The 13,969-nt window shown below is 37.5% G+C and overlaps 3 protein-coding genes across 4 annotated transcripts in view; 2 read left to right on the forward strand and 1 right to left on the reverse strand.

The window, feature by feature from the left end:
• The window catches only part of LOC144646176 (acyl-CoA dehydrogenase family member 11-like), a 117,213-nt gene that overhangs the window by 94,523 nt on the left and 8,721 nt on the right, over positions 1-13,969 (reverse strand). The window contains exons 9-12 of one of the 2 annotated variants that reach the window (XM_078505721.1): positions 12,887-12,986; positions 12,506-12,646; positions 11,939-12,031; positions 1,429-1,481 (exon numbers count right to left, since the gene is read on the reverse strand). In XM_078505721.1, the coding sequence (XP_078361847.1) occupies positions 1,429-1,481; positions 11,939-12,031; positions 12,506-12,646; positions 12,887-12,986 (387 nt within the window). Of the gene's footprint in view, positions 1-1,403; positions 1,482-11,938; positions 12,032-12,505; positions 12,647-12,886; positions 12,987-13,969 lie in introns of both variants that reach the window. The other variant, XM_078505720.1, reaches the window with a different exon arrangement.
• On the forward strand, positions 5,026-6,532 carry LOC144646203 (BTB/POZ domain-containing protein 6-like). The gene has a single exon (XM_078505747.1). The coding sequence runs from the start codon at positions 5,166-5,168 to the stop codon at positions 6,507-6,509; it is 1,344 nt and encodes a 447-aa protein (XP_078361873.1). The 5' UTR covers positions 5,026-5,165; the 3' UTR covers positions 6,510-6,532.
• On the forward strand, positions 7,821-10,338 carry LOC144646205 (BTB/POZ domain-containing protein 6-like). Its single transcript, XM_078505748.1, has one exon. It carries the CDS (start codon positions 7,900-7,902, stop codon positions 9,238-9,240), a length of 1,341 nt encoding a protein of 446 aa, XP_078361874.1. The 5' UTR covers positions 7,821-7,899; the 3' UTR covers positions 9,241-10,338.

Raw genomic sequence — 13,969 nt, forward strand, 5'->3', positions numbered from 1 at the left:
CTTTAGGCGAGTGTGTATGCCAAGAAAATACAAGTGACAAGTGGGATATTCCATATTATTAAATTCTCAACCTCGGATATTGCATTTCTAGCTTTCTGATTGGTTCACTGAATCCCGGTTACCAGCTCGTATACCTATGTTTGACCTTATATGGGAAATGAGTGCGGTAAGTGCCGCTCAGCGTAAAATTTTTCTGCGGGAAGCGACAATTCCATCAGAAAAAATGGTTGAAAACAGCAAATTTGGCGAGCTTTGTGAACAAGAAAAAATCAGCGGTGCCTACAAATCCACAGAAATGCCATAGTAAAATTTAATTACGCAAAACAAAAGGATTGATGAGAAAAATTTAATTAATAAACTTGTAAACGAACAACAAGAGCGAGTGAATAAAGTAGAAAAGCAGCAAATAATTTACGAAATAACGGCAAAATGACACAGTTCCTTTTAGTGTTCGTCATAAAATTAGGCTCAGCACTTCTGTAAAGTTTATTACCTTTCAATCTTGGTCTTGTCCTTTTAAACTTCAACAAATCTGTTCCGCTTTGAGTTCAATTTCGCTTCAAATAATATAGCAGTCTTGATGACAGCCGTACAATGTAAACACTTGCTTCGTTCGACTTGCACAAGACGTGTAGTTTCCAGAAAAGCTTTTGCTTCGGATCATCCCGTAAATCTTAACTGTTGTCACAATTTCCAAGATATAAAGAAGACTTTAGAGAAGATTGTTAGATAAAAATCTTGGGAAGAAAACTCCGGCTTCGCTCGCTTTCCTCTCGTGTTTCATTCAACTCAAAAAGTGAACACCGCACCACAAATTTTCCCGCCTCCTCATACTATCACTTCGTTTACATCAAAATGAAATGTCCAGTCGATTTAAACTTAAAGAAGAATTTAATAAAACAATTATTCTATTCGCCCTTGTTGGATACGAGTCGTTATAGGCAACTCGGCGCTTCGCGCCTCGTTGGCTATTTACCACCTCGTATCCAACGCGGGCTTATAGAATAATTGTTAAGTATACCACGAGAAAGTGTTGTGTAACTATTTTATACCATGTCATAGAAAATACGCTTACTAAATTTCATCGAGAATAAGATCGCAGCGCACTATGGGAAGGTTGGGTTGAATACCGTCGAATATACAACGGCTTTCCTGTATTCTGATTGGCTGTATTTTCTATGGCATGGTATAAATACATGTAGGCACATAGATCGGTTTTCTTTGGAGTGCTGTAACACCAAAAACACTTATCACTCTTGCCACTTAACGGTTGGCAAGCACGGAAAAATTCGCGTGCACGATCAATTACAGAGCCATTTCGAGAGCTTAGAAAAGGCATAATTACGACAAAGTAAAAATCACTACTGTACGAAAACATTATTTTAATTCAAAGCGCAATTTACCTGCCCTTGACTTTTAAACACGGACCTCAGTACATCTAACGATAGAACATTCGTGGTTCCTTCCCAGATGGGCAAAACCTTTCAAAGGAGACAACAAACAAGACAATCAACTGTCAATTGTCTCTTACAAAAACATACTTAGATGACAGGAAACCATACAATGATGATTTCATTTTCTTTTACAATACATATAGAGCGGGAGCCCATTAGGTTAGCTGGCTTACATATGCTTTCGGGTTTAATAAGAATCCATTTAAAGGTTGACATTTCGTTATAATTTGCGGTGTTTACTAGTTTAATAACTATTTCTACTTATCCAACCAATATTAATATATTGTGTCGGGGTCAAATAATAAAAGTTCCCATAGACTTGACGTATATTTGCTACAAAGAAAAGCACTGTACGGTTAAGAACAAGAACAGATATTGACAGGGAAAAAATAACGACAAAACTAGCCAGACCTAATGAAAAGACACTTTAAAACTTTGTATGGTTTTAAGGAACACGAAAAATACACCATCGAAATGGACGAGAAATTAAGACAAACTATCGCGACGAGAGGTTGAAATCGTTATTCAGAAAGAAACTTAACAAAGGCGAAATAGAAATCTAATGGAATAAATCAAACTTATCGCAGTGAGTAGAAACTCAGTCGGTCGTGTTCTATTAGAAATCATCGGATCTGATTGGTTCTCCCACTGTTTTCTATTTAACTGTAATTAGAAATTATGCATGAGCTGGAGATTTCTATCGGTTGATAGTTGACTATCACGCACAGAAATCGAGAGCGAATGATCTAACTGTTTTAGTAAAAATCTACTAGACGTTCAAAACTTAACAACAAGACACGCTCTTGTTTCTATTGAATGTTAGTAGAAACTCAGCTGTGTTCTATTGGAAATCCGCGAATCTGATTGGTTCTCCTACTGATTTCTATTCGCCGATAGAAAACAGTCGCGCGCAAGAGTAGCTCTTTAAGCGGTAAATTTTCTTGATTTTTGTCTTTAAAGTGCACAATATTGTAGGTTTTGGACTGCAATCCTTTAGAGTTTCTACTAAAACAATTAGACTACTCGCCCTCGTTTTCTATGAGCGATAGTCAACTCGGCTGCGCCTCGTTGACTATTTGCTCATAGAAAACTCGGGCTCGTAGTCTAATTGTTAAATGAAATAAATATAAATCACGTCACACGCGGAAAACTGATATCTGCACCACATTGCATTGGCTTCTGTGTGAGCCTTTGCATTTCATTCACAATTTATTAAAACCGTCACTTGCTCGAAACTGAAGGAAAAGCCAAGTTTTTTCTTGTAATATGGCGACTGAAAGATGTACTGACGTGCGAGGGCCGTTTGGAAGTCAGGTAAACTCTGGGTTTTTTAAAGTTCGAAAACGTGAACTGTTTGAAAATATATGAAACGTTGAACAAGTCGCCCGCAAGGAAGAAACCTTGAATTCGCTACAGTTTTGTTGCTTTACTGATGCATATAAAAAAAACTCGAAAGTTAGATCTGTTTAGCTTTTCTTTTACTGCTCCTCGATTGGGAAGTTGAAATTATTAATTATCCAAGTCAATCTTCACAGACAATTTGAAAAGCAAAGAAGCGGCCGCCATTTTGTTGACAAACGCACGCTGTTTGGCCACACACTTTCTACAACAGAATTGATAAATACACACCTTTGCAAAAAAATGCACACCTTTGAAAAATTAACGAAGAATGCTTAAAACGGCGGGCAGCAGTCCGAAAATAATATCTCTGTAAGGTCGAGTAACCAGTAGAAAAATGTTTTTAGTGATCTAGAATTTTTGATCACTTCAGAATGCATGAGTCGAGAAATTTTCATCGGTCAAGTATTAAAACAGTTTCTTAATGAAATTCACGAGAAACTCCTGCTCTTGCGTAGTAAATCCGTCAAAGAAATTTGAATTTAAATTAATTTCAACGGCCCCTCTCAAAATGCACAAGAACCTCCTGTTCTGTGTACTTGCTTCAGAGTCACGTCAAAATTAAAGTGCCCAAGAAATTCCTGCTTTGTGTACTTGGTTCAGAGTCACGTCAACATTAGGGTTGCGCCCCGCATGGGTTACTATTTTCCCGTTCGCGCAATTCCTTTTTGGTCCTTTTCTTTTCTTTTATTTGTAAAATTTTAAGACCAATAAAGTTGATAGATAAAGTGCCCAAGAAACTCTTGCTTTGTGTACTTGGTTCAGAGTCACGTCAACATTAAAGTGCCCGAGAAACTCCTGCTTTGTGTACTTGGTTCAGAGTCACGTCAACATTAAAGTGCCCGAGAAACTCCTGCTTTGTGTACTTGGTTCAGAGTCACGTCAACATTAAAGTGCCCAAGAAACTCCTGCTTTGTGTACTTGGTTCAGAGTCACGTCAACATTAAAGTGCCCAAGAAACTCCTGCTTTGTGAACCTAAGTAAGTCATACCGTTTTTGATTGGTCGAGATATTCCAGTAAGCGTGATCAGGAGGTTTTGAAATTCGAGCAATATATAAAACGTAGCTAGGAGTAAGAATAATGAAAGGTTTAAGAACGATCTCTTGCTAAAAATGTTTACAAATAAACGAACTTTCCACTGTTAGATCTACAGTCTTCGACGGGTAAAATTGAATGACGAAATATGAATATAAATGTGTACGAATAAAAAAAATAGACAATGTAAATTAATTTTGAATGTGTGTAAAAAAAGTTGTATTGCCAGGGGATGGGTAGGAATTGTTGTCAGCATTGGGGGTCGCGCATGGTTCGCAATTGAGGAGCCTTTAGCCGCTGTTTTGACATTTCTTATGTGTTCTTTTCTTCGGGTGTTCAACGCTCTGCTAGTTTCACCGATATAACACCATGAACAGTCGGAGCAAGGAATTTTGTAAACAACGTTAGATTGTGAATTCGGAGCAGGACGAAACTTCGGGGCCGGGAACTGTTGTGGTAGAGCGGTCGTCGGCTTAATTATGACCGAAATATCATGTGTTTTTTTTTTCAAGACTTAAATTTAGGTCAGATTAAATAAAGACTTAAATACAGGTTACATTAAAGACTCCAAATGCTGACAACAATTCCTGCCCACTCCCTGAGCAATACAACATTCTTTGTTTACACACATTCAAAATCAATTTACATAGTCCATTCTTTTTTATTCTTACACACTTATATTCATATTTCGTCATTCATTTTTACCCGTCGAAGACTGTAGATCTAACAGTCGAAAGCTCGTATATTTTTAAACATTTTTAGCCAGAGATCGTTCTTAAATTTTTTATTATAAATAAAAATCCTCTGTTTATAGCTAACACTGTTTCTCTTATAACATTGTTTCTCAGAGCGCGATTAATGAGGCCCTTTTAGGGTAGATATAATTGTCTCCTGTCTGAATTTCAAAGCTTGTCGTGTCGCAATTTTAAAGAATGGTCCGCATGTCGCTGTCTGAATTTCGTTATTTCGTTTAAAGACAGACGCGTAAAAAGCAGGAGTTTCTTACGTATTTTAATTTCTCAACCAATTAAAAACGACGTGAGTAACCTTGGTATACAGAGCAGCAGTTTCTCTGGTATTTTGAAAAGACAACTCAAATTTTTTATGCGTTTCCATTTCCTGTTGAATAATAGCTAACGATAGTTTTCCTGTTGAATAACTACCGCAGCCTCACGTTGACACCGAAGGAGCTCCAAGTTTTCACGAACACTTCACGGGAGGGACTGAAAGTTCGTGTAGCCGTTTAGACTGCAGCGTCCTCACAAAAAAAAAAAGCCATGTATTTTGTCGAAGAAAACTGGCAAACAACGAGACCAACCATCAGAGAAAAATGCAAGTTTATGTTCAACAACGATCTTTTCAGCGATGTGAAGTTTGTTGTGCCAAAGGCCGATGGCGAATGCGAAAGTAAACAAGTGATTCCAGCTCACAAGTTCGTGCTGTCGATTAGCAGTCTTGTGTTTGAAACCATGTTTTACGGTATGCTAGCGGAGACTGGAGACTCTATTGAACTGCCTGACTGTGAGTACGAGAGTCTGTTGGAGTTGTTTCGCTACATGTATAGCGATGAAGTCAACTTAAGCGGAAGTAATGTGATGGGAGTATTGTATTTAGCAACAAAATACATGGTGCATTCACTTGCTGATAGATGCATAGAATATCTCCAAGATAACATCGATCCATCAAATGTTTTCAGCATCTTGCCCTCTGCACAGAAATATGAAGCGAAAGTCCTGGTAGATCGATGTTGGGAAGTGATTGATAAAAAGGCAGAAGAGACCGTGAAGTCTGATGGATTTACGACAATTGAGAGGTCTTTACTTGAAGCAGTAGTCATGAGAGACACTCTGTCGATTGAAGAGATAAAGCTGTTTAAAGCTGTTGACTTGTGGGCAACAAACGAATGCGAGAGGCAAGGTTTAGCGGCAGATGGTGCAGTAAAAAGAAGAATTGTTGGAGAAGAAGTGATTAAAGGAATACGCTTTCCAACGATGAAGCTAGAGGATTTCGCTAGCGTGGTGTTAGACAGTGAAATCTTAAAAACAAAAGAAATCGTCAGTATTGTCAAACATCTGAGTTCAGTCGCGAGGTCTCCAGTTGGATTTCCAGAAACCAAAAGATCTGGTTTGGGCGGAGATATTCAACGATGTTGTAGATTTGGCTCGAAGTCAAAACACTTTCGTCATTATGGTAAGGAGATATACGATGCCGTCAAATTCTCTGTGAATAAAGATATTGAGCTACACGGAGTGTGCTTCTTTGGCCGTGAGAATAATTCTTACTCTGTAGAATTGAAGTTAAAAGAGGCCACGAATGGAACAGTTTTGGTGTTTCAAACTGGACGATTCCAGTCGAAGCTATTACATTGCGAGGAATTTACCTATTTCGGTTTTCAAGTCTTATTTGACACAAAAATAACTTTAAAGAGAAACACCAAGTACGAGATTTTTGCTGAAATAACAGGACCTGATTCGTTTCGTGGCGAAAACGGTATCGATTCTGTTGATTGTCAAGAAGTAACATTTACGTTTTTGGAGTGGAACATGTATTTTAATGGACCGAATGAAACGAAGGTCAAAACTGGTCAATTTCCAGAATTATTGTTTTCCTCTAGAGAATAAATATTTTAATTTGGGACAACACATATTGTTCATTAAAGGGACTATGTCCGGGATTTTATCAGATTTTTGAACTGCCCAAATTTATATTTGTGTCGTAGGAAACGTAAAAATATTGGTCCAGTTTTATTAATAATTGCTTTTTTAGAGCACTTAAACTGTTTAAAAGCGCGTTTGGCTCCGATGGAAATGGATTGCAATTTGAAAACGTTAGCCAACGTTTTCAAGTTGTTCCACGCGCCTTCAAAAAAAATCGTTAGAGCCGAAGTTTGATTTCTATCTCCAAATAAAGCTTATATCTTCCGTTTAATGTTCAAAGACAATGCTTATTTAGGGTGAAGTTGCCTTCCACTTATTTCAGAACAGTTTAGACCAAAAAACTGCGAAATCCCTGTGACATAGTCCCTTTAATTACCAATTCGAGTAAAGCTAGCTGACAAAGCTCCTCTACTCAAATTACATTGTCTGTAAAACCCCGAGTGACTAACGAGTTTTGATTCTGAGAAAAATTTGTATTGCATAAAAACCCGAACGTTTTCGACTAAAAAGGACATCACTGATGACGACTTTTAGTCAGAAACCTTCGGTTTTTTATTTGATCTACCTATGGTACTCAAGGTAAGTAACTCGTTGTTGGTTTATATTCCTAATTATAGGTCGACTCGCTACAGTAAAGTATACAAGTAAACTGCGCTTTTTGACCTCCGAAAACATTTTTGACTTTGACAATAAAATTTCAAATAATCTTACACTGCTGTCTCTTCGGACACTCAGGAAAATAAAAAAGTGCCAAGGAAATGTAAGCGCAAGTTGGTAAAAAAAAAAGGCTTGTGAAGAAGAAGAAGCATGTCATCCAGAGGAAGCCACTGTATAAATAATGGTTGCCTGATGTAAACAAAGTGAAGCCCCGAACGTGGAATACGAACAGACAATGATAAATATTCTCAAGGTGTGCTCAGTCTACCATCACAGCTATCCCAATTGTTATTCTTTTATCATTTATAAATACTCAAAATAAATCAAGCCCTTAGGCACAATTAATCACTCTTTCATTCACTAACAACACCACTGCATTTACTGCTTTCCCTTTTGTAACGTTTTGTAACTTTATAGCTCCCATAATATAAAACACAACTTGTCTGTGTGAAATTTCAACCAAGAATGGTCGCAAGAAAATTAGTTCGCGCGCGTCACCGGGAGATGTTGACAAAAACTGAAACATTTCTGAGTCACGCTAACTGATTGCGTGATGAATTTCTGTTAAGTAATTTTAGATTCAAATTTGCTACGCCACCGCTGGCTTGAGTTGCCACCCAAATTTCCACGAAAACTACAGTGTCTACCAAATTGAAACATCCTTCGTCTATAGTTCGTCAATCTCAGTACAGAAACCATGGCTGTCGTTGAGAAAAACTGGCAAACAACAAGACCAACCATCAAAGAAAGAAACAAGTTTATGTTCAACAACGATCTTTTCAGCGATGTGAAGTTTGTTGTTCGCAAGACTGACGGCGAAAGTGAAAGTAAACAAGTGATTCCAGCTCACAAGTTCGTGCTGTCGATTAGCAGTCCTGTGTTTGAAGCCATGTTTTACGGTGAGCTGGCAGAGACTGGAGACTCTATTGATCTGCCTGACTGTGAGTACGAGAGTCTGTTGGAGATGTTTCGCTACATGTACAGCGATGAAGCAATCTTGAGCGGAAGTAATGTGATGGGAGTGTTGTATTTGGCGAAGAAATACATAGTGCCTTCACTGGCTGACAAATGTGCGAAATATCTTCAAGATAATTTAGATCCGTCGAATGTTTTCAACATCCTGCCCTCTGCCCAGAAATATGAAGAGAAAACCCTGGTGGAACGATGCTGGAAAGTGATCGATAAACAGACAGAAGCGGCCGTGAAGTCAGAGCAATTTGCGACAATTGAGAGTTCCTTACTTGAAGCAGTAGTCGCAAGAGACACTCTGACGATTGAAGAGATAGAACTGTTTAAAGCTGTTGACTTGTGGGCAACAAAGGAGTGTGAGAGGCAAGGTTTAGCAGCAGATGGTGCAATAAAAAGAAGAGTTCTCAGAGAAGAAGTGATTAAAGGAATACGCTTTCCAACAATGAAGCAAGAAGATTTCGCTAGCGTGGTGTTGGACAGTGAAATCTTAAAACCAAAAGAAGTCGTCAGTATTGTCAAACATCTGAGTTCAGTCGCGAGTTCTCCAGTTGGTTTTTTAGAAACCAAAAGATCTGGTTTGGGCGGAGACATTCAACGATGTTGTAGATTTGGCTTGATGCCAAAAGTTGTAAATCGCGGTTATAGTAGCGGGATATACGATGCCGTCAAATTCTCTGTGGACAAAGATATTGTGCTTTACGGAGTGGGCTTATTTGGCAGTGAGAATAATACCTTCTCCGTTAGATTAAACGTAAAAGACGCCACGAGTGGAACAGTTTTGGTGTCTAAAACTGGACAATTCCCCTCAAAGCTGTTGCAGCGCGAGAAATATACGTATTTTGGTTTTGAAGTATTGTTTGATGAGAAAATAAGTTTCAACAAAAACACCAAGTACGAGATATGGGCTCAAATAATAGGACCTAATTCGTCACGTGGAGAAAACGGTATTGGTTCTGTTAAATGTCGACAAGTAACATTTACGTTTTACGAGGGCGGAGTGCAAGAACTTTTGTACAATGCAACGAGCGTTCAACGCGGTCAATTTCCTGAATTTTTGTTTTCCAATTAAAGAATACATATTTGGAGCAATATATTTCGTCTGCTCCTGTACTCAAACTACTGAGCAGTGATCTGAGTGAGTCGGAACCTGCAGTGGCTGACGAGCTGTTTTAATTTGAGAAAAATTATTACTTCTTTATTATATGGCTACAATAGTACGCGCGCTCTGATTGGCTGCTGAGTGGGCATTATTTTCTTGTAATGACCGGGCATTATGAAAAATTTTCTCGGCTCGACGGTTTTTTTGAGTTGTGAGTGAAAGCTACTAGTGCAATTGCGATAACGACAATATAAATACCGACAAAATGTAACTATCTTTTCAACAACTGAAAGAAAACTATTAGCATACCGATACTTCTTTAGTATGAGCGACGAAGAGAGCCACAGAGAGCGAGAGCGAGACATTTAGACATTAAAATGGCGCTAAAAGGCCATATAATAAATAACTTATTAACCGCGTCCGTTCGGTCATTACCTATACAGGGGAATCTCAGACCTCGGCCTTGATGTATTGACCGATAAGTAGTATGTTTTAAGTCTAATAATTTTCACTGCATTTCCAAGAAATCACAAAACTATTTTACAAAAATATGTAAAAAAAAGTAAATAAAGCTCTTCCCCATTTACACGCGCTAGAAAATCGGCACGGTACGGCAAATATTTGGCACCGCGACCAAACCACTAAACAAGAAGGTTTTCTCCTGCTAGGCACGGTTCCGATTTTTATATCGGCACCCCTACTTTCTATCAATTTTTTTCTCTGATTGTTCATCGTGCTTTCAGTGTAAAACGCGAATTTTACTGGCAAGGAACGAGTTTTCGACAACTCAGCATATTGAACAGTGTTCTTTCCTCTTCGACAATCGAAGAAAAAAAAGAAAAAGAAATGGCTCTTTGCAGAATGGGTGGACGTGGCTTTCACACAACGATTTTTTTTAGCGCGGGAGCTTTCTTTTATTTTCTTCATCAGTGGCATTCTCATCCCCCAGAACTTCTCTTTTTTACACTCTTTTTGCCGACGTGACCAAAATGCTGCAGTGGCCGCCGCTTTTGTCAAAACTACGCATGCGTCACACTTGTTTTCGACACAGTGCGTATATTAAAATTCTAAATTTCTTTTGTTTTATTCCCCCAAACCTCGGAGCCAAGTTAGAATATTAATATATCGGAAATGTCCTATTGGGAGTGCCGTGCCCAAAATTGTCAGCACGGTGCCAAACATTTGCCGTGTTGTGCTGATTTTTTTGCGCGTGTTAATGGGGTTTTAATTGGTGCATTTAAAAGAAAGAATACTCGGAGAAGAAATATTCAAAGGAATACGCTTAGGAAATTCTGTCATTAAGATATTTAAAAAGGCCTTGAGATAAGATATTTTGAACTGACGCAACGTTTGGCTGTAGAGTCTTAATTTATCAAGCGCTACATAAAATGACAAGAAAATTTCCTGTTTTGGACGATTTTTCTCTGAGCTGGTACATGGCAATTTGATTTTGTTTGGTTTAAAAGTTCTGTTTGACACAAAAATCGTTTTAAATAAGAACATTACGTACTCTATAGAAGCCTCTATTGCTGGTTTTCACTGTCACGCACTCAAAAACTAAATTCGAAACCATTCAACTACAGAAGCTATATATTTCAAATATTATAAACGATAAATAGATAAATAATTTCTCCAAGTTTCAGTTCTCTGCGGTGTACCGTTCGCGAGTTATTTGCCGAACCTTTCCATGTTGACGTAATCATGCATAAGGCTATTCGGGCAACTTCCCGAGTTGTTGTTTTCCCTTTAAATAAATACTAGCTCGGAAAGATAAATTCGCTCATTTGTCACAGGTTTCATCAGATAGCCAGTGATGATGCTTCTTCACTCAAATTTAAGTTCTAATTAATGTAGCAGTCGTATATTGAAATAAATCTAGTCTTACTTTTGGAATTAAGTATTACTTATACTATTTTCCAGAATTGTCCCAGTTAGTGGATGTTTATCTGCAATGTATTTAATAATGACACTTTTATTATGTTTCTATTTTAACATGGTCTTATTTTATTCAATTTGATGACGAACCGAACCGCTTGAAGAAACAAAGTTTCAATAAAAACGGTCTAAGGAAAGTGAATAGTTACTTTTAGTAGCATTGCTTATTACAACTTTTAATGGTTATTGTCCAAATCTGTGGGTGACTCTCTGCTATGTATTTTAGCAGAGACACGTAAAGATAATAAATATTAAATATTATAGAATATTATAAAATATTAAATATTTTGAGCTTAGTATTATTAAAAGGTTTTTTTGGTATTTTAATTGGTGCCCCCAATTAGCCCACAAGGGCTAAATACACAGACACAGAAATATAGGTTTTACTTATGTACTTTACTTTACTTATTTACTCATATCGTTGTTCAGTCTGAAGAGTAACCGGACCGATTGAATTAACCATTTTGTGTGCAATAAAACGTTCGCCACACTGAAGAGGTCATGAGTAAATGGAAATAGTTTTTCAATTGAGATGCCTCAAAACTACCCGTTTAATTTTGAAGATTACAGACTGATAAAAATCTTATTTCTCCTTGCCATATCGATATATTGCCAGCTAGACAGTTGACGAGAACAAAGAAGCCCATCAACTACGTGGTACTGTCTTGACGTGTCACCAAAATCTCAGAACTAACGTTAAAAGAAATGTACCACAACAAACAATTTGCTTTACCTGAGCATCTCGCATTAATCCTGGTAGCCCTGTGTCTTCAATGTATCCTTGGCCACCAAAACTCTCTAGACCTTCTGACGTGACCTGCATGGACTGTCAACAAGTGAGAAGCACATTAAGTCATTCATAATGTTAACGCATGTTCTCAAAAACCCTTATGCGCACATCCCTGCCTGTGTTAAGGGCAATTTTTGAAAGATTTAAGGGACCTTTTTAGACCTTTTGCGGACTTTTTGACTTCACGTTTTTCTAGTTTGCATGTGGCGTGTGTTAGCACACATGTTTTCATTGACTTTTTCCGCCATTTGAATTGTGAACCAATCAAATTGACTACGATCGCGCTTAGAGTGAGTGCGTGACTATGATACGCCATCTGTATGTGATGACTTCCTTCCAAGCAAATGAATAGCCACTGTTTGGTCGGATTCCCATCTCACCTATATCACGAATCAAAGAACGTACGAGAATTCTCTCAGTCATTATGAAACATCACTTCGGCGTCAGGATTCGGCTGCATAGCAAACACAAAACTTTTGGAGTGAGTTGCATCTTGTAGCTGATACCAACCTGTTTAGCAGTGTACAGTTTAGTGATTGGTGTAAGAAGTCTCAAGAGTTGTTGTTCAACATCTGATGCCTCATTACACTCCTGTTTACCGAGCAGTCGGCCAACTTCCATTGTGAGTAGAAAGGCTGCACGGGTCTCCACCTGATAAAAGTGGAGCATTGATGACGTTAATTTACGCTTTTACAGGGTTTGTACAGGTCATGGAAAACCTGGAAAGTCGTGGAATTTTAGCATTTCATTTTTCAGGCCTGGAGAGCCATGAACTCTAGTTTTGGCCAAATTGGCTATGACTGGGTTTTAATGGCATTGTTCTGATTATATTAAGGTGGGAAAAACGATCTATTTCTTGGAAGTCATACAGAGCAACTAAAAAGACACTACCTCCATTCTAGCAAGTGTCTGCATGTGAAGAGGATGATCCACTAGCAATTTTCCAAATACTGATCTTTTCAAACAGTAATCTTGAGCCAAACTCATGATCCTGTAATTGAAAGGCAAACATTTACAAGTTTCAAGGCTCGCATGAAATTTCCAAAAGATACCATCAGTACTTAAAGCATACAAGTTTGTAACATAACAGTTTCAATGAATTTTAAAAATGGACCTGTAACCAGGTGGTTGATTCATTAAGAAATAAAAACGTTACTCTGGTTAAAAATTTGTTGTAAAATGTTCGTAAAATATCCGCAATGTCCCAACGTTTCGGCTTAAACTAAAGTCTTCATCAGGGGAAAGTGATGACTTTCCCCTGATGAAGACTTTAGTTTAAGCCGAAACGTTGGGACATTGCGGATATTTTACGAACATTTTACAACAAATTTTTAACCAGAGTAACGTTTTTATTTCTTAATGAAGTTTCAATGAATTTGAAAATCAAACAAAAATGTCTGTAGTTTGTTCCAAAAGCTACGAATTAAGTTTGATTCTTTAACTTGGCGTCCTTTCCCTCCTTTTCTAGCACTTCTTTAAGTCATATGGGTGATTTTCGTTTTAACAGTTATTGTGAATTAGTATTTGAGAGGTGCAGTGGCCTAATGGTAAGTATGCCAGAATCTGGACTAAGCCATCTGGGCTGAAATCCTAGCCAGTCAAGTCAAGTCAAGTCAATCTTTATTTATATTCATATTTCCTTGTTAGCACTAGTAAAATTACTAATTTTAAAAACACGAAACAACTTTTTAAAGACATGTTTCGGCATGACTTATGCCATCTTCAGTTTATTGAGAATTTAAAATCTAGGGCTATATATATACCCAAGCTACAAATACAAAAATAGAAATGTATACAAAGTAAAATTACAATATTATTATTATTATTATTATTATTATTATTATTATTATTATTATTATTATTGTTATTATTATTATTATTATTATTATTATTATTTTAAATTCTCAATAAACTGAAGATGGCATAAGTCATGCCGAAACATGTCTTTAAAAAGTTGTTTCGTGTTTTTAAAAT

This window comes from Oculina patagonica, chromosome 3 (assembly GCF_052425735.1).
Source record: "Oculina patagonica isolate OP01 chromosome 3, crgOcupat, whole genome shotgun sequence".
Lineage (NCBI taxonomy): Eukaryota > Metazoa > Cnidaria > Anthozoa > Scleractinia > Oculinidae > Oculina > Oculina patagonica.

Excerpts from the sequence above, each read along its gene's own strand:
- LOC144646203 (XM_078505747.1), top strand. The coding sequence starts at position 5,166 with ATGTATTTTGTCGAAGAAAACTGGCAAACAACGAGACCAACCATCAGA.
- LOC144646205 (XM_078505748.1), top strand. The coding sequence starts at position 7,900 with ATGGCTGTCGTTGAGAAAAACTGGCAAACAACAAGACCAACCATCAAA.